A 21,255-nucleotide genomic window follows, 5' to 3' on the forward strand; every position below is an offset into this window, starting at 1 on the left:
CTCGGTTGATAATTAACATCACGCGACTAGTACATTTAAAAATAATAAAATAGGAATCCAAGTGATAAAAAGCAGTGAAACAAAATATATGAATGATGGTATTATAACATAGTTCTGTAAAAAAATCCCTACATCAGCATGTCATAACGATTATTTTATTCAGTGATTTTCCCACAGAACTATGTTATAATGCCATTTTCCCACAGAACTATGTTATAATGCCATTGTTCATACATCTTGTTTCACTACTTTTATTGCTTGGATCCCTACTTCATTTTTTTAATGTACTAGTCTATTCAGTATTTTTTAACATGGGCAAAAGTGATTTGCCTGAAATATACACACAAGCACGAGGGCTGTTAGGCCCGAGTGTGAGTGTGTGTATTTTAGGCAAATCACAAGTTCATATGTTACAACTGATATGTTCCACTTGGGGGACTCACCTGCAAGTGTGGGAAACTGCTGGAATGCTTCACGAGTGTATCTATATGGGACCATGTAAATTTCAATTGTGGATAACATATGTAAGAATGACAAATGTAAGTGTATTGACACAAGCATGCAGATAGCTTTAATTGTGGGTATGTAATTAACACAGAAAGGCAAAATGTGATGTTCTAAGTAGTTATTTTACTAACTAAAGTAGTGAATATGTTTACAGCACTAATAACCAAATCAATTAAGTGCCACGCCCAATGCTATACATATGTGAGTGACATTGCACCAGGTGTCTACAACTGAAACAATAATACAGATGATAAAGACGAAATTGTAAGCTCATTTGAGTGCACTAAAGTATTTACTAGCCATGAATAAAGTAGTAAATCATGCAAGCAGACCAAAATATGAGTTTTGACTTTTTTTTAAATTCGACACCTGTACTAGTTTTAATGCTGTATTTTATATCTATACCAAAACAGCCAGGTTGTGAAAAAAGGGTGCAGCCCCAAAAAGCCAGGGTGAAAAAAAGATGTGGAATCCAAGGTGGCAACCAAGATACGACTGTGATGGTAGGTAAATGACAAAAAAATTTAATAACAACAATTTTGGTGGATTTGTGTTGCCTTCTCCAAGTTTCACTACAATTCGGCTCCAAAGTTACCTGAATTGTCATTACTAAATTTTTGCCATTAACCTACCATCACAGCCATTTCTTGGCCACCACTTGGATTTCACATCTCTGGCTTTTTGGGGGTCGCACCCTTTTTTCATAAATTGGCAGTTTTAGTGTAAATATTACTTCTCTTTGTATTTGTATACTCCAAAGCCAGCCTGTGGCCAGCTTTGGAGCTTCTTTTACTTGTCTTTTTCTTTACAGCAGAAAGAAGGAGGAGATCAAGAGCAGAATTCTTACGTATTTTGCTTATATATGATGATGCATTTAAAAAACGTGAATAATCGGTCATAACTCTGTGATTGTTCATTGGATTTCCACCAAACTTAGTACTGAGATTCACTTTAATGAGTGCTTTAAATTTCAGCTTGGTCAAAGTCCACGTTTGTATTTTATGGCAAATTTTGCAAAGTGTGCAAAAAGAGAAATAGAAGAAAAATAAAGAAAAAAACCTGAAACTTTGGCCTTTCTTATCTTGGGAATGGCTGGACAATTTTCTTCAAATTTTGTATGGACAGCATTAAAGACTGTAACTCATCTGCAGCAAAGAAATAGGTGGAGTAATTATCTGAGATCATTGTGGCAGGGAGTAGAGTTGTACCGATAATGGATCGGTGATCGGTAACAGCCGATAAATTGGCTATTTTCATAGTATCAGTAATCGGTGTTTCTGCACACATAACAACCGATAGTAATTAATGTGCACATGTGCAATACAAATTAATGAAATTATCCATGTTTGACACGTTGTTCAATATGGCTGACAAATCGTGGAGAAAGTGGTCTCCTATTTGGGATTATTTTACCGTACCAGAGGACACAAAGTTTGCGGTTTGTAACAAATGTGATAAATCTGTGTCTCGTGGTAGAAATTCTATGAAAGTGTACACTACATCAAATCTCATGAATCACCTCAAGTCTCTACATAAAGAATTATACAAGGAATACGAAGATAAGCACGAGAAATATCTTGAAGAAGAAGCCTACTACTAGTAAGCAACAAACGTTATTTGAGATAGAGGATAAACTGCGTCCTTGGGATATCAATGATGTTTGTGCTCAGCGAATTCATCGACTTATTGTTGAGATGATAGCTCTTGACATGCAGCCCTTTTCTGTGGTTGAAGATACGGGATTTATTCGGCTAGTTAAAGCACTGGAGCCTAGATATACTGTCCCTAGTAGGAAATATCTCATCAAGAAAGTCCTCCCTGTGGTTCATTATGATGTGATGTCTAAAGTGAGGGAAAAGTGGACTACTTTAGTTTCACAACAGATGCATGGAGTGCATGTGCTGGTACTGCATCATTGCTAAGTCTTACTGCCCACTGGCTAACAGATGATTTTACTAGAATATCTGCTGTTTTACATGTACAGCCATTAGAAGATTCCCACACACATTTGGGTGGGATATATAAGAAAATGTTAGAAGGGTGGGGCATTAGTGATGAAAAAGTTCATTTAGTGCTGCAGCTAATATGGCTAAAGCAATGTGAGAAGCTTCACTTTGTTCTTTTGGGTGCTTTGCACACTCACTGCAATTAGTTGTGGAGAATGGTGTTTTATCATAGCAGGCTGTAACTGATTTTCTTGCAATATGTAGAAAAATAATTGAACATTTTAAGCACTCAGTAGTCGCTTATGATCAATTGAAGTCCATACAAGAACGTCTAGGTGTTCCTCAGTACCGTTTGCAACAGGGTGCATGGACTAGATGGAACTCATCATTACACATGGTGAAATCTTTTCTGAACAAAAATGGCTTTGGCAGCATACTCAACTGAATCGGACTTGCCTGCTTTGAATGCCAGACAGCTTGAGCTTGCAGAGAAGATAATTGCTGCTTTGTCACCTATTGATGAAATAACTAACTCAGTTTCCTCCTCTAGTGCTTCTGTATCTGTTATCATACCATTTGTAAGAATGTTGGACAAAATGCTGAAAAAGCACCATGATAATTTAGGTATTAGAACAATGAAGAATGCAATGCTGGCATCATTGACACGTAGATTTAAAAGATGTAGAGCAGAACATTCCTTTGGTGATCGCATGTTTACTTGACCCTCACTTTAAAGATAGATTTTTCAGCAGCGCAAGTCAACAGGCTGAAGCTAGAAAGATGCTAATAGAAAAGATGGAAGAAGAGAAGGCTAAGTCAGATACTGAAACAATACATGAGCCGCCATCAAAGCATGCAAATAGAGAGACCACTGAACTTTGGCAAAGCTTTAATGAAATATTTGAAGAGAGTGGAACATCAGCTGAAGGTCTGAGCAATGATCACAGTGTCGTAGAGCAATACTTGTCAGAGCCCTTGCTTGGGTTTCATTCAAACAACTGCCTTACCTGGTGGAGTAGTAATAAATCTAGATTCTCACTGCTGGCCAAGATGGCTCAATGCTTCCTAGCACCACCACCTACCTCAATACCAACAGAACGAGTTTTTTCTGAGGCTAGTGACATTTACAATGAAAAACGTAGTCGTCTAAACCCTGAAAAGGCTGAAATACTATTGTTCATCAAAAACAGCTTTAACTTGTAAGCAGTAGGTATTTGTGTACCTTTTGTAATTGCTGTTGATTATTACTTACAAGTCACAGAGTAACTCTTATCACTTAATCATGACCATGTTGACACATATTTATAACTTTGTACAATGTTAATTACAAACAATTCACTGTCATCATTGTGTGTCTTCAGAGCATCTGTATCTGTAGAGATTTTATAACTTGACAATCGGTATCAGCTTGCTATATCGGCTTGTAAGGTGATTAAATACATCGGGTATTTGTAGAAACCAAAAAGTGTGTATTGGTACAACTCTAGTAGGAAGTAATCATCTTGCTACAAACTTGCAAAATGCTAGGAGAAATGTCTCTTTACTAAGTAAGGTCTTGGACAATCTCTAAGTGGAGTGCATGAGTTGTGGCACACATAAACAAACATAAACAGACCTTAATTTCCTCTCCACCATGTTGTACATACAGTGCTCCACCGAAGTCCACTTTAGTGTAAGTGAGTGTACGAACATCCTGTGTCTGTATGGATGGCATTGGTGCTGGATTTGGTGTAAGATATGGGTTTCCTGAAACCTTTATGCAGATGATGCAACTACACAGTAGTGACTTGTTGCAGCTGGTATCCAATAGGATTGTCAGTGTTACTGCTGTGCCTAAATGGCATAGTGCTGTGTGTATATCTAGAACAATCAGTGAGGACAGTGGGTGTTTGGATGGTAGGAGGTAGGGGAACCTACAATTGAGAAAGATAATACAATGTAGACCAGCTATAGGTGTGTTGGGCTCAGATGGAACAAACTCAGTTACCAATTCTGCTGCAAAAAGAAGGTGGTAGAATTGGCTGATCAAAAGATGGCCATCTGTTAGGTGTGGTAAGCCATGTTGGATGATGACATCAGTGTCTTCGTAGTGATTCCCCTGGTGAGCACGTCTGCTAGATTATCACAGTATTTCCACTCAGCTGTTGGCAATTGTAACTGCATCTCTGTTATGCAGTGGCAGACAAATGTCGAAAAATAACAGAGTCCAGTAACTGCCTTCAGATCAGAAACAATGCCTATTCACTCCTTCTGTATCTCTTCATCTAAAGGCTCATCCCAAGCAAACTTACATCCACAACTGTTGAATGAGCATCTTAGCTCTAATAACTGCAGGACATTATCTTGAGTAGCAATAATGTTTCAGCTTGGTACTATCGGATGACCAACTGCATAGGCATGTTAGCATTGGACCTTATACATCACTCTTCTCTATAGTAGCTCACAATTGCTTCTTCTATTACACCACCAGTTATGATATTGTCTACAACAGGTTGGATCTCATGTCATGGGAAATGGTTGTGTTGTATTGCTGAAAGTGGTACTGTAAGACAGCATTAAGCATGAAGGGTGAGCTTGTTGCGCCAAAGGGAACAACCTTAAATCAATAAATAGAGACCTGGCTGGATATATCTCTCGGCCAAAAGAAGCAAATGTAGTCCCTATCATCTGGGTGTAGGCGGACATATAGAAACACCTTTTCAATGTCAGTAGAAATTCCATAAGGATGATACCTGAAATGGACAAAGGATAGCACATAGGTCACTGACACATGGTGAGCCAATCAACAAACAATAACGACACGGATACTAGGAAGACTGTCGACAGCTACAGTCAAACAAAATACATATAGGGGTCATTGGTAAGTCCTTCTCAACTGCGTGGTGTGGAATATATAGCATGTAGAGTTGATCATCAATTGGTTTCACACACTCAATAAATCCTCTACATTAATAATGTTGTTATATACCAGCAGTATATTTGATGTCTAGGCCAACTGCATTTGATGTGTTCTGCATTCAGCTACAATGAAGTTGCTTAGAGGTAAGCTAAGAGGGTTTGGTCACTATGGAACCTAGCAACATAGGCTACATCTGGATCTCTAGTGACACATGAAGAAAGCCGGGTAGTGTTGCAGTATATCTTCCTCATCACTGACATCACTGATTGATACCCCTATAGACTCTAGATTCCCTTACAGACTCTAGATTCCAAAAATGTTCAATGTCAAATTGACTCGCAAGGTGGGGTGATAGTTAACATCATAGTGCGGGCCATAATCAACCTGTTGACCAGTGATGGATAAGCTATACCACTGCCGGTGTTAGCCGTACCACATAATGCTACACCATTACAGAACACTGCAAGTATCAGCATGACGCACTTACCACACCTACAGAACCTGTGGTTGGCCCACCCACTTTTGGCAGAACAAGAATTTGAGATTTCCCTTATTAGTTGATGCAAACCACTACTGAGACGTTGTAGGAGATCACACTGTGAGAGGGACAGGAGGAGGACCCACTGTAGTGGCATCTAAATTAGGTTACCTTCTCTAGGGACCAGTACAGCTGATGAATACTCAACATGATGTCTATCTGACAGTTCAGGTGACAGTTTGTTCCAAATGAAGATATATAACTTCTACTTCCATGTGTAATTGTTAGTATTGCACCGATAATGGGTTGAATAATCGGTAACAGCCGATATAAGATGATTTTGCAAGTATCGGTATCGGCTACAAAGAGGAAATTATTTGCCGATAACCTAAACCCACAATCAATCAATAACGACAAAGAGGAAATTATTTGCCGATAACCTAAACCCACAATCAATCAATAACGACAGTAATAAACACGTGACAGTATTAGAAGAAAGCAGTGAATGCAGAGGTAAGCGGTAAACATTTATTTGCTGTACCTGTTTATAACTGTTTAGGCTTGTTTATCTGTGAATAGTGTGGCTGCAAGGCTGTGTATATTTATCGGCCGCCCACGCAATTAACTAATCACTATTTGCAAAGGGTCTGGAATCCCTCGTTTGAGAAGCTGACTTAGGCGTTTTATACCTACTTGGCTTTCATTTCCATAAAAGGGGTTAGTGGCACACTGGTAGTAAACATTGTAGAATCGGCCGCCCACGCAAGTAATTAAATTATTGCAATTAATGTTATACACACACATAAACTTCTGAGGATTTTTGCTCTTTCTCCCCTGACCTATAGAATTGAAGAATATCGGTAAATATCAGCATATTGGCTACAGGAATGAGTGAAAAATCGGTATCGGTAAATGTGAAAATATGCATATCGGTGCAACACTAGTAATTGTTGCTATGGCTGTCTTCAGTAAACGAACAATGTCATGTGTGGTATGCAATGGTTGTAGGGACATGGACAATGAAGTAGTGTCAGTTGTTAGAGCTCACAGGTTGTGTCAGTGGAGGGCTGCTACTCAATTGCTGTTTAGTTTTAGTTGGTGAAATAGGATAACTTGTATAGCTGCACCAGTATTCTGTTGTCCAATGTGTACCAGTTGAGAGGATTGCCCAGTGGGTACATTAGAATATTGACCAGCAGGCTGTTGTTTGTAACTGCGTAGGCTTGTGTGATGGTTTCGCCTGCAATTGTAACATCTGTGCTTGGAATTTCAAGAAGATAACCTATGATAACCCAAGCAGTTGAAGTTTCTCTTGACAGACTATTTCTTTGGGTCCTTGATAACATTGCATAAGTATATAGAGGGAGAGTGAGACCTGTGCAGAAAGAACACTGTAATTTACCTCTGAGAGGTCTATTGGTAGCTCCAATATGAATCAATACAGTTAGTGGCATGGAGAAGTGTACTGAAAGCTTTTGGGGTCGAGACAAGAGGTTAGCTCTCCTTGAAATTAAAGTATTTAACCCATTTGTTCCCTCCCATCTCACCTCTTCAGTCACTGCCATGTGGAACGTGAGAAAAAGAAGGTATAATGAGAGGGTTTGAGAATTGAGAAGGCACTTTCACTCCACTAGTTTTCTCATCCTCTGGAAGTATGGGCCCTACTATCACCATTGTCTACAAATGTATTGCAACCTTGATTTCTGAAAAGAGAAGCGAACCTTAGAGTGGGGTACTGTATTAGTTGAGATGCAAGTTATGCTTTTTTTTCTGCTCAGATTGGCCATAATGTGTCTGCATGGATCACATTCCACCTAGTAGATTTGACATTCTATATATATACTTTACAATGGTAAAGCAATTGACTTTAAAACTTTATGAAATGTTTTGTCATTTTCTTAAAGTGGAGTTATACATTTAGAATATTCAAATATTCGTTCCTTTTAAAACTATTCATTTTGTTGGCATTTAAAATATTCATTTTAGCTCTAGTAAAAAGGGATCGCCCCTAAAGTGACATGCTCCACCTAAAATGCCACCTTTAAAATCTTATCCCTGTCTGCCTGCCTGCCTGCCTGCCTGCCTGCCTGCCTGCCTGCCTGCCTGCCTGCCTGCCTGCCTGCCTGCCTGCCTGCCTGCCTGCCTGCCTGCCTGCCTGCCTGCCTGCCTGCCTGCCTGCCTGCCTGCCTGCCTGCCTGCCTGCCTGCCTGCCTGCCTGCCTGCCTGCCTGCCTGCCTGCCTGCCTGCCTGCCTGCCTGCCTGCCATCCTTCCTTCCTGCCTGACCACACTGGAGGCCAAACAAATTTTACGTGACAATAACAAACTTACCAGTGGCATGTGGCTACTGTAAGAGGTACTGGACACCTGGTATATCTGTTACTTCACAATAGATTTGAGACCACACCCATTAGTGATCTTAGTTTTATTATGAAGCTGATATTTAGCTGGCCACTGGTTACAGTACACATATTTATTTAGCCACTCATTTGTTTTAGTAAGATTAAAACAGCTAATTACTTTGTATATCTAGCAAAGATAATACTTTATAGCATGTAGAGGAGTGGATGACACTGGAGATGGTAGAAATGTACTTCCTGGATCAGTGTCCAGCTTTAGAGATTGCGTCATTGTCAATGGTGACCTGTTATTTAATTTTAATACCTACAGAGCATTTAGGTATGGTGACACTTTTTAAAATCATTATAAAATGCATAATCTTACAGTGATCCTGATCCTGCAGTTAACCTATCACAAGCAAGAATGTTTTTGTCAGATATTGAGGTCATTTTAGGACAACTTGAGATCAGTAACTGGGGAGAAGCTATATTTGACTATCTTCCTAACCTCATGTATGTTGGAGGGTTTGAAGGGAGTAGTTCTTTAACAAGTGGAAACCCTGATTCTTTTGGAATACTTGATAATGCTGTATTGGAGCAGGTGCATTTCCCTAGGCTAGTACAGGTGTCAGGACTGAATGCTTCTATAGCAAACAATCCCAACTTATGCTTTATTGGAGATCTGGAATATTATTTAGCACCAGAACTGTATGTGGTTGACATAACTCCCACATTGAATCCAACAAAACCATATAGTGAATGTGGTAAGTTCAGTACCTACATATTGTGTAGTAAGTTTCTGGTACATGTGAATTCTTTGGCCAATAATATTATGTAAGTTTTGTCAGATGAACTATCAATCACATGCATAGGCAAAATATTTCAATGGACAATATTTTCCAATGTTGCTAAAAAATTTAATTTTTGCCAATTTGCAAACAATCCCAAAATGTATGGAGGATCTAAACACTTCAAGAATAAAATTTTTGCTGTTAACCCCCAAAACCTCTAAATCAGTAAAAATTTATACAGTATATCCCTGTGTATTATGTGATACATATACTTATTGTATAAACTAGGTATGTGTAGTGAATATTGCTCACATTAAAGTGAATGAAAAGTGCATATATTTGGAGCTTATCAGCAAGTAGAATACAATTATACCCTTGTTCCTTGGGTCACAGTCTCCACAAAATATGCTTTGCGCTCAAGTTGTGACTATTAACCCATTAACGATTATTATAAAAGAAACAGGGTGAGTACACTGTAGTTCTTTCACCTATCAGGTGAGTGTACCTAGATATAGATATACACATATCACTTCAGGGACAGTTTTAGGGGGGTTTCTGAGGTTTCTGGAACCCCTTTGGGGTTGGTTTGAGCTATTAGCTAGTATTACAGTGACTCTTCCTTCAGTATTAAACTACAACTAAACCACCCCATAGCACGAATTATTACTCACCTATGCTCATCAGCTACAGTAACTGATACTATCACTTTTATTGCAGCAAAACTTAACTGAGGATCACACCATCAAGTTTTTTAAATTTTTAATTAATTCCCATCATTTAGCAGGTTAATAGTTTTATAGTTTAGTACTTTGCACATTAGCTATTAATAAAGCCTTCCAAGACTACATAAATGACAAGTGCCAAGTACTGGTAGAATCATCAGTGGTGAGCTATAGGCTAAATAAGTAACCATATAAGGATTCAGTAGATAGGTAGCTAGATCTATCTATCCTAAACAGTGATCATGATATCCAACTAGTTACATACCTATTGGTACAACTAGCACACTAGCTATAGTAGCAGCAGCCCGGGTGCAATTTATTTTTTGTAGGTTTAGTGAGCAGCTACAAGGACAGTGAATGACTTCCAAAATTTTATTGGAAGATGGTCAGATGAAGAGAAGTTTAAGCATTAAAGTCCCATTGTATTTTACATAGTGCTTTTAAAAGAATATGGAAAGCATTGATCTTTTAACCGAACACAGTTTAATGAGTGTAAATGAATTGCATACTTACCACACATTGATAGAATGCATAATATTGTAAGTATTGTGCCCTTTCTTAGATTCTGGTAAAATTGATAAGCTAGCTAGTCAAGACACTATTTTTATTTCTGCATTGCAAAGTTCAAGAAGTGCTCAGGAAATGATTGCATTAGATGATAATGAATAGATCAAAAACAAATGTGCAGTAGTTTTTAACATCAATAATTTTTTTTTTAATTTCAAGCATTATAAATTTAAAACCTTGCCAGCATATCTGAGTCCTGCTGCCACTGGAAACCCCCTTTTAGAAATCCTAGATACCACGAATGTATCAGGTTTTGCAGATATATTATACATCCTTAGCCCTCGGTCCTGCATCCCTCATGCTTTGGGTGTATACAGTATATCAGCAAAATCCCTCACAGCTGTGGTATAACTATTACATCATGAACTTGATATAATTACACTGATGTGTAAAAATCAGTTATGTCTCGTACTTTTATTTTGATAGCAATTAGTGTTGTTTTAGTTCTAAGGAACTAGAACTAAATCTAGTTTTAGTACAGCAATTTAATTCTAGTTCTAGTACACTAGAACTAAACTAAAATTGTGGTCTATTTTAGTTCTAAAACTAAAACTAAACTAAAATTCTTTCAAGTTTTGGTTCAAAAACTAGAACTAAACCAAAACCTTTAAAACTTTTAGTTCAAGAACTAGAACTAACTCAAAGGTTTCTCAAGTAATCCTACATAAAAGAGTGTCGTACACTATAACCACTTAACACTTTTCTTTGAAGATGGTGATGCCTGTATGCAAATGCCTGAAATGCACATTGCATTAATTTTAGGTTATTTAAGCACAGTTCTATTAGAACTTTTGTTCATTTGTGCACAATGGCAAGTGGAAGTTGTGCTGAACTACGTAGGTGGAAGGCCTAAGCACCTGAAATTGAAAAGACAAAGGAAAAAGAAAGGAGAGGTTCTTCTAGCCAGTTGAAACAGTCCTCTTTGCCAATACGTAGTTTAGGATCTAAATCTAATCGCAATTAATAAACAAAGGGCTATTATACATTGTATCTTGCAACCTTTATAGGGTGCACTACTCCAGCTTGTTTCAGTACTTTTTATCGATGTGCTATGGTCCTTACTCCAGTTGAAAATTCCAAATTTTTCTGTGTACTTGTTTGTTAACATTTTTTGTAAATAACTATTATGACTGGTGAACCCACGCATACTGCATCTGAAATGGTGCCACGTACCCCAATTATCGTCTGAAAAGTGAAGTACGCTTCATTGTCAACTATGTTCAACACGTTACACAGCATTTCAAATCAAGAACTGTTTGAAAAGCACCTCTGCAATCCACGCATGCCGAAAGAAAGAAATGGTGCCGCATGCCCCAGTTATATCACTTATTGTCTAACTGTCTTGTGTATTATGATTTTGTTGTATTTTTTTTTGTTTATGTTTTATTACAAAAAAAACTATCGTCTGAAAAATGAAATATCCATTACGCTTCTTTGTCGGCTATGTTCAACCCATTACACAGCAGTATGAATCAAGAACTGTTTGAAAAGCACCTCTGCTATCAAAATAGTCACTATGAAAAATATGGACTTTTCCGTTACAAGGGAAGCCATCACATGCTATCACCAAATTGACACTTTTCGATGTCAGCAAAGATGAATGGGACACAAAGGAGGACACTGGTAAGTCCATGAAGAATGCACTGTATGTACTGCGGTATGCCAAAAGGCACCTGTCAGGCCGAAGTGACATCAAAGTGTGAAAAAGTCAAGCCCGTAGCCTTAGCCGTTATCGAGTTATGCTTGTCTGAAGGCATCGGTCAGTTACTCAGTCAGTAAAAAATTCCATTAAATAATTTTTTTTTTAAATTCCATAGCAACTTGTTGAAAGCATTTTGGGTAGATCTGAAAACTTGTTTGGGTTTAGTTTTACCTAGCCAATACTGCCTCATCGTCGTCAGGTAAAATTGAGGCTGGTTTTTGTATGATATTATTCCGTGGGCCACACCTACTCCTTTGTGGTCCCTACTATACAGTTACTATTGTACTGTATGATAATTGAATTTTCAATACAATTAAGAAGGGCTACAAAGGTCACCAATGGTCAAATCTGTCATGGCTTTATATCAAAAAATAAACATGGTATAACTGATAGGGAAAGTTTCATAGGCTATGGCAGTCAAATTCATTTTTGGCTCTTGGATGAATTCCACCTGTTGTTGGTTGCTTTGGCACTGAATTTGTCTGTGCAATAAGATTGGTAGCTGGAGAAACCACAAAAACAAGATCTAGCTGCTGCTACAAGTATACAGGAACCAAGAAAATGTTCTTTTAAGACATCCGCACTTTGATATTGCCCAAACAGAAATTAACCATTTTTGCTGTGCAGACTTCCTCAAGGTAATTCCAAATTTGAGTTCCAGCCATCATGGCCTTCAAAGGTCATAAGGTAATTATATTGTCATCGTATTTTCTTTCTTTTCACTATGCTTACAAAAACTGCTATAACTCATACATGATATAGCACATTGAGTTAATTATCCTACAGTTCAGACTAAATATCAAGGGAGTTTTGTACAACTTTTGAAATATTAAGTACAGCTCCCTTTAAAATGTGAGAATTCTTCATCTACAGCTATTCAACAGCATTCCCAACTGCAGTTTGCTATAGCAATGAACATCGTCACTTGTGTTCCAAGTTGATTAATTTGTCAAACATACTGTGTTATCTAGTGCCTCTCAAACTCTCTCCACAGCAAATATGGATTGCCTTGTAATAGATTCTTGCAGACCATTTAATTTTCTGCAATAAATCCAATCTCCAGTTTGCACATGTGTATATCACTTACATCATTCGAATGGTACACTCTTTAAACCTTGTAGTACATTCTAATTACAAGAGAATGTGAATTTTCTTTCATAGTAGACAGTAATATCAAGAGTAGATAATCTACTCTTGGTAATATTCATTCATAGTTAATATTCATAGTTCAAGCATCCATGTAATAACCACTCAATTCACTACCGTGAGTCTTGATAAAGTAGTATTATCATACATTATGGTAGCACTATATATTAGGGATCATGGAGTTTGCAAAAAATATTGATCAGAAACCAGCCTTACAATACCTTTATTGTGATACTAGGAGTGTCTTCAGTATGACCCTAAACACGTCCAGTAAGTTGCTATAAGATTATATTTACATGTACTGACTGACTGACTGACTGATGCCTTCACAAAAGTGCACTCAATAATGGCTAAGGCTACAAGCTTAATTTTTTCATGTATAATGCACACATCATAACTTACTTTTGTTCTCCGTTGTGTCCCATGTCTTTTCACTGATAGTGTAAGTCGGTGGTATATAATAGCTTCACTGTGCTTTTTAACAGAAAATATCTACATCTTTCATAGTGAATGGATTGATTGTAGAGGCACTTTCCATACTGTTTGTTGTAACATTGTGTAACAAGCTGAACGAAGGGCTACTTCACTTTCCAGTATTATTGATAGTTTTGGCAAACATTCAGATGCAAAATCAATTTGGTGATATGTCTGGTATCATTCTTTCTCTTGGTGTTTGATGCATGGTTCACCAGTACTAGTCATCCAAAAAGTAAACAAGCCAAATGAGGAAAGCCAAGACTGCAAGTATATCTGTAGGTGTCAATGAACTCCCTTATTTCGTTATTTTTAATTTCTGTTATCCCTAATCAAACTTAAACTACCTTGCACTTTTGTATAAGCTAAAGTTCTGTGCAGTTTAATAAAATCAGTTTCTCCACAGTTGCTGCAGGAATGTCATGTCACAGCCAGTGTAATGAGACATTTCGGTGTTGGGGTCCAACTGATACTGATTGTGTAGTGTGTAAAATTTACCTGTACAGGAATGGAGCTGAACGTATCTGTGTTGACTCCTGTAACTCTACTAGACTACAATTCCTAGCCCTGTAAGTGAGCATCTTGTAAAAATGTATATATTAAATCATATTTTGCTTTGTGTAAGATTCTTATATGCTAACAACTCTACAATGACATGTGAAGAGTGTCATGAAGAGTGTAATGATGCTTGTTCTGGTCCAGTAAGTTCATTACACAATAATGTTTCATTAGCTTGTGTCATATATTACAGGCACCTAGTGACTGTTTTGGTCAATGTAAGAATTTTGCTCTTCCCACTGCCAACAACACTATCACTTGTGTTTCACAGTGTCCATTAGGTACTTATCCTAATGACACTAACTTCTGTCTCCCTTGTAATAGTGTGTGTGTACCACAAACTGGATGTACTGGTCCCAGTGATCGTTTAGAAGATGGTGGATGTAATCGTTGTTATCATGTGTTGAGGAATGATAGTTTAGGTCAAGTTAGATGTCTTCCAGATGATGGGTGCATTAACAGAACATATTTAAACCTTCCATTTGATCCTGTTGAACCATTTCCATTCCCAACAAGGTTTTGTGATCCTTGTCATGAACAATGCCAATCTTGTAGTGGACCTGAGGCCCATCAGTGCTCACAATGTTTAGTTGCATCAAGAGAAGACAGTCAAGGTCGCTCCATTTGTGTTGGTAGTTGTGAAGATGGAGAATATTTCAGTGCCAAACGTTGTCTATTATGTCATGAAGAGTGTGATGGATGTATTGGTGGGAATCAACAAGAATGTATTGCTTGTCAGAACATCAAGAATTATTTGGGTGATGGTGACAGATTTGAGTGTTTACCTTCAGGAAGATGTCCCAGTAACAAATATGAGAATATGGTTAATTCAACATGTGATCAATGTCATCCTTATTGTGCAGAATGTGTTGGTCCAGAATCCACCAATTGTACATCATGTAATGATCCTCCAGGATATACCATCATTCCATCAGAGGGTGATGATCTAGGATTGTTTGGTTGTTGTGATCCTAACTCTATGGCAGTGGAAGAAAATCAGACATGTATAGGAAGAACAATAGTAATGTAAGCGTACATGAATTTTGAACTTTCACTATTTTTTTTTTTGTATTTACATACTAGGGATGAAGGGGAATCATCTGCTGCAGTCATAGGAGGCATGATTGGAGGAGCAGTATTGATAATCATACTTATCATTATCATCACAATTGTTTCCATATGCATCTGGAACAAGAATCATCAAGTACGCAATTCTACTCTTTAACTGTACATAAAATCTTTTATGCATCTTACAGGTACCCAGGATTGGCTACCATGAAATGCACAACGTAAGTTATACCATAATAAAACATTTTTACTACAACTTCTTTTTCTCTTGCGATATGTAGAAAATTTACTACAGCTCTTGTGTGCTTTATCTCATTTGTTACTTAAACCATGGAGACCAGATCTGATTTCCACACACAAAGTTAAACTCACATTCACTCTGTAACTGGAATGCTGCACATAGACTACTAATTTCATCTCATCCTTTAACTAGTAGGTCTGGTTTCTGCAGCAGCTTTTCTCAAACCATGGACCTGTGAAAACTTCAAGTAGAAATTGGTGGATTTAATGACCATGGCTTTGATGTTAAGTGAGCTAATGAGCTGGTTTGCCTTGTTCTTCGGTTTGGAGTGATTTGTGGAAATTTGACTTCTGACCTCATTTGGCTTCTTACTCCATATTCTATACTTATATAAGAAGTCCTTCCACCAATCACAATACTGGTAGGCGTAAGTGTGCAAGTTCAAAGACAGAGAGCAAATCGTCTAAAAGTTTAAAGGCAATTTGCTGCCTTCGACAGACTAGACTATGCACCACTGTATTTTGTATTTACAGTGTACCAGTTAATTATACATGAAGAGCTAGTTTACTCTCAGTACCTCAATCACTGTGAAACCCTACAAATTTAGTTTCTTCCCAACAAATGGAACAAATTACCCCCTTGTGATTGCTCCATAGATTGTTTCAAGACCATGCTAAAATCAATGACTGAAATGTATTTATACTTATTTATGAGGTTTACAATTACAGTGCAACCTCAGTTATCCAAACCCCTTGGGACCAGGGGTGGTCCATAAATCTGAAAAGTCTGTATCTCTGAAACTGTGTATAAATAATCTTAAAATAACAAAAAAACATTTTTAAAATTTTAGTAACTACCCTAATAGAACAGTCACTACTCTAATAGAGCAGTCATTTCCATAGTTTGCTTAACTGAGAATCCAGATAGGTGGGGTCTGGATAACTGATACTCCACTTTAATAATATAATAATAATACAAGCTGTCTTAAAATGCGATTGAATATCAATAGTAAAATAGCAATAGGACACACACACACACACACACACACACACACACACACACACACACACACACACACACACACACACACACACATACATGTATATATAAAGGGTTGAAAGTTGTGAAATAAAAGTGGCAGCCAAGAGATGGCCACAACAATGTTATATGTCAATGGATTGTTATGATGTCATTACTAAAGAAGTGATTGGCTTAATCATCATTACTGCTGTCTCTTGGCTGCCATCTTTGGTTTCACATTTGTTATACAATCATAGCCTTCTTTAAGGGATAAAACTTTTACAGTTTAACTTGTTTTGGTATAGATATGGTACAGTACTATTACTATATGTTTTTTGCACATAATATCTATACATACATTTATGGTTTATGCAATGCAAGGTAGGAGACAAAATAAATGCAAGCAACTAGTCTCACAGAGATATGTGCATAAGTATGATAGTTTATATGTGACTGGAGTTGCAAAAAGGGGCACATCCAATTTTACGAACTTGGAAGACCACAACTCTGTGATCAAAAAGCATAAAGCCCTGATACTTTCTCTATCTACTACATACGCTATGTTTGTGCTCACTATTCTGACCAAATTTCATATCCTCACTAATCCAAACAGCTCTGTTCTCAAGTTGACAAAAGTCCATTTGGATTAGTGAAGCCATCTTTCCCACCTGAAGTTATAAATCATCAAAATTAGTAAGTGATTGGAAGACCTCTTTTTGCAAATCTGGTCACATTAATATGTCTACTGGGAGCAGCAAATTCCCTGGAGTAAAGGGGTATGCATACACTATAGTTTACCATTACCTTACAGATATTAAAGCCTCCAAAAGCTGCACCAAACACAGCTCAATTAACTATCATATCAGAAAATGCATTGGAGTTAGGAAAGGAACTTGGAAGTGGAGCATTTGGAATTGTATATAAGGTAAAAAAAATTGTGCATGCAAATCACTTGAGTATAGTTTGTGTGCCTACAATGTCACATGACGAGAATTTTGTTTAAAGGCCTGCAATTATTATTATTGTTTTGGGACCTGTGAGAAGCCTCAGTAAACATAGGTAATGATAAACTTGACCTTGAAAATTCTGTGAAATACAGTTTAAAGACATATTTCAAGTTTGCAACTGATAGTAAAGTTTTCACTGTTCTTAAATTTATATAATGTACACACAGTACATATACAATAATTATGGTTAGAAACTTTAAACTTGAGACAAATTTTCATAGTTGTTATTCAATCCTAGCAAGTTCAATATTTTTCAGGGGCAGTGGAGCAGGCGAAAGTGTGCATGTGTGTGGGGGGGACTTTAGCAAATGAAATTTTCACAGTGGAGTTTGAAGCAATAAACAGATGCTATTCATGGGGGCCTGAGGGCTGCCCCAGGAAACTTTTCATATTTTGGGAGGTATGACAGAGCAATATAGATGATTTTACTATGTTTTGCAAAAAATAATAAATAGCTTGTTACAGCTTTTCAAAGAAATGTAAAAGTGACAATTATTGACTGATCTATAAAAAGGCTGACTCTGCTCTATTAGTCTAAGAGTATCTTGCAAACATCATGACACCAGCCATACCCCCCACCCCATTTACACTGCCTATGATCTTTTGTGCATTTTGTGGGATAATATTTTACACAAATCTCACAGTGATCATGACTAGTCATTGTTGCTTTCAGGAAAATTCTGGATTCAAGCTGTGTGACTCCTTTGACATTTTTCTGGTGCCTGGAATTCATATTAATGATGGTGTTTGGTTTACTGTCCACATTCAATAGATTTGATGTAACGATTCTGAATCAGTATCCCTGCATGCATTGTCAGCTTTACCCTTCTCACAGATCTCTTGTGAGACATTAATTGAGATGAATAATGTTTATACTAATCCTTCATGTATCAAAGGATCTTTTGTGAAATGTTGAAATCAAATTATCCTTGTCCACGTAAATGTCTAAACCATAACATTAAACCTCACATGTAGGGGTACTGGCAGCCAGAAGATGATGAAAACAAGTACGCAGTAGCCATCAAAGTGTTGAATACTACAACATCTGCCAGTCAAACAGAACTACTCCAGGTATGTAAATTTTATTGACATTGCACATGTATGTGTGTGTCCAACATCACAGGAAGGTGTTACTATGGCTTCCATTGACAATGAGTATGTGGTACAACTCTATGGATTATGTTTAGGAACAAAAATGATGCTTGTGTCAGAGTTTGTACCTCTGGGATCATTGTACAACCATTTGAAATCAGTCAAGGAAAAGTGTATTGCAAAAGCTCTATTGACTTATGCAGCACAAATTGCAGCGGTTGGTTCCTTGTAGTATATGTTAGGGTATAATTTATTGTGCATTATTCAGGGAATGAAATATCTTGAGAGCATAAGAATGGTGCACCGTGACTTAGCCACTAGGAATGTGCTAGGTACATCATTATAGTGCATAACCATGTGTAATTGTGTTGTTTACAGTTCAAGGACCTGAGCATGTTAAGATCACTGACTTTGGTCTAACCAAGATCCTTGATGTTGGAGAAACAACTTATAAATCAAAGAAAGGAAAAGTTCCAGTCAGATGGTTAGCCCCCGAATCTCTCATAAACAGACTCTACACACATAAATCTGATGTGTGGTCATACGGTGAGTACGTAATAGCTGGGTGTGTTAATGTTGTATTCAAAATATGCATATAAAAGAGTTCACAAAGACGTTTCAGTAAAGCGTTGTTACATGCTTGAAAAGGTGTTAAAAGTCTAAACACATAATATGTGTTAAAAACTTCAGTAACATCAGAACTCCTGTAAGTGTTTGAGTGTTAATCAGATGGCTGCAGGTTCAAGGCTGCCCAGGTCCAGTCATGGATTTTTTTTCCTCCTTTCTCCACCTTTTCAAACACACTTTATGTAACAACTTTAAACAGGCTGTAGGACCAGGTGTCCTACAGACCTTTAGCACTTGTGCTGTAAAGTCTTAATAAATAAATAAAAATAAAAAAAGAAGCCAGTAGCAGAATCTGAAACCTTAGTGGGATAGGGACAACTAAGATAGCCAGAGGTACAGCAAGAAAGGCTTTCTCAAAATTACTGACCTTTTTCCAACTCTGAAGTATAAGAGTACCCATGCAAGGTCATAGCCATGGTCAGCCCCAGAGGTGGATCCAAACATGTAAAGGGGAAAGGGGCACCACTCTGAGGTTTAGGTACGGTTTGTAGTCATCTAGCTAGCTAGCTAAAATCACCCCACAATATTGTTTCACAATTGAATCTTTAAGCCTTCTCACAGGTCCCTAGTGGGATAGCATTCACAGAATCTTATCATTCCAAGCCTGTGCAACAAGTCTGAATAGAACAGTTTTGAAATCGATCAAATGTCAATTATTTTAGAAGTGCCTAACATGCTTAGAGAAGCAATTCATGACAAAGCAAAGTATTTGATGATGTTTGGCCACTAAGGCATGTATCCTCTTCAGTTACTTGACTTCAGATTACTCTGACCATTCTATTATAGTATATCAATTTTTTGAAAGGCTGACTGATTTCCAGAAACCAGTAAAACATTTGATACCACGCTTGATATAGGATATCTTAGTTATTGGTTCCCATCCTCAGCTTCATCTCAGACTCATAATATTATTCTCCTACTGATATTGTACATATTTAGATTTGGTCCTTTTATGCAAGCAAGTGTCATATAAAGTTTTAAAATTTTACAACTTTGTAGGAGTGACAGTATGGGAGATACTTACATTTGGTGCTAGACCTTATCCTGGTATAAAAGCCAAAGAACTACTGGGATCTATTTACAAAGGAGTAAGACTACAGCAACCAGAAACATGTTCGCATGACTTGTACAATGAACTACTAAAATGTGAGTTGAAACAACTCCTTATTGTAACATATATAATATAATGTAATAACAGGTTGGACACTTGACTCTAATGCTCGTCCATCATTTACTGAACTAGAAAGTACAATGAAAACCTTTCTAAATGATGAACCAACAAAATATGTTTTCACTGTGGTGAGTGTCAACAATACAAAGTATCTCTCAATACCATTATCAATAGGGTGATGACAGCTTGCAACGGTATGTCACCTTACCAGTCAGAAGCAAGGAATGTCCTTATGAACAATATGAATATCCATATGGTTACTCTGACACTTATGTTGATGGTTACATCAAATCATCATCATTAAATGTTCCACGAATGCGAGAGGCTGACACTACACCAACAGCCAAAAGCAATGAATATTACATCACTGAAGCTATAGAGTATGATAGCACATTACCTAACAGTGATAAAGTAGTTGTTGAATATGATGACACACTACCCACCAGTGACAATGACCCTGTTACTGTGATAGATGAGTACGATGATGTGACCAACGATGATGATCATGATTATGTTCAGCTCAAAACTGACTAGATAATTACATAACTACTATACCCTTTATGTTTGATTATGTTGTAATAATATTTATTTAGCAAGTCACTGTTACATCATTGTTTTCTTACATATTAACTTGTGGAGAGACAAGCAATAATGGCTACTTCCTTGAAGTAAATTTTATTCACTGTTAATGCATAATGTAACACTTTGCATGGGTAAATGAAAGGAATGAAAATATTACAGTATTGCTTCTTGGAAGTATTACAGGTTGTACTGAAGGCACTTTTAACCTTGGTTATACCTTCAGCCACTTCAAAAGCTCTGGACAAATACCAGATATGTTTACTTACAACATGTGAATACTTTGTTGTCCTCACCTGGCCAGGCTGGTGAGGCAAGTGTCA

At 37.3% G+C, this 21,255-nt stretch overlaps 1 protein-coding gene across 1 annotated transcript in view; it reads left to right on the forward strand.

Annotated features, from left to right (window-relative positions):
• The window catches only part of LOC136240254 (epidermal growth factor receptor-like), a 44,444-nt gene extending 23,485 nt beyond the window's left edge, over positions 1-20,959 (forward strand). The window contains exons 7-21 of the mRNA XM_066031185.1: positions 8,381-8,507; positions 8,555-8,931; positions 13,976-14,138; positions 14,195-14,270; positions 14,321-15,153; positions 15,211-15,331; positions 15,384-15,416; positions 17,268-17,381; positions 18,439-18,534; positions 18,587-18,772; positions 18,824-18,887; positions 18,934-19,101; positions 20,182-20,328; positions 20,381-20,481; positions 20,528-20,959. Coding sequence (XP_065887257.1) covers positions 8,381-8,507; positions 8,555-8,931; positions 13,976-14,138; positions 14,195-14,270; positions 14,321-15,153; positions 15,211-15,331; positions 15,384-15,416; positions 17,268-17,381; positions 18,439-18,534; positions 18,587-18,772; positions 18,824-18,887; positions 18,934-19,101; positions 20,182-20,328; positions 20,381-20,481; positions 20,528-20,887 — 2,966 coding nt within the window. The 3' untranslated portion in view covers positions 20,888-20,959. The remainder of the gene's footprint in view (positions 1-8,380; positions 8,508-8,554; positions 8,932-13,975; positions 14,139-14,194; positions 14,271-14,320; positions 15,154-15,210; positions 15,332-15,383; positions 15,417-17,267; positions 17,382-18,438; positions 18,535-18,586; positions 18,773-18,823; positions 18,888-18,933; positions 19,102-20,181; positions 20,329-20,380; positions 20,482-20,527) is intronic.
• Positions 20,960-21,255: the final 296 nt, after the last annotated feature.

This window comes from Dysidea avara, chromosome 12 (genome assembly GCF_963678975.1).
Source record: "Dysidea avara chromosome 12, odDysAvar1.4, whole genome shotgun sequence".
In the NCBI taxonomy this organism is placed as follows: domain Eukaryota; kingdom Metazoa; phylum Porifera; class Demospongiae; order Dictyoceratida; family Dysideidae; genus Dysidea; species Dysidea avara.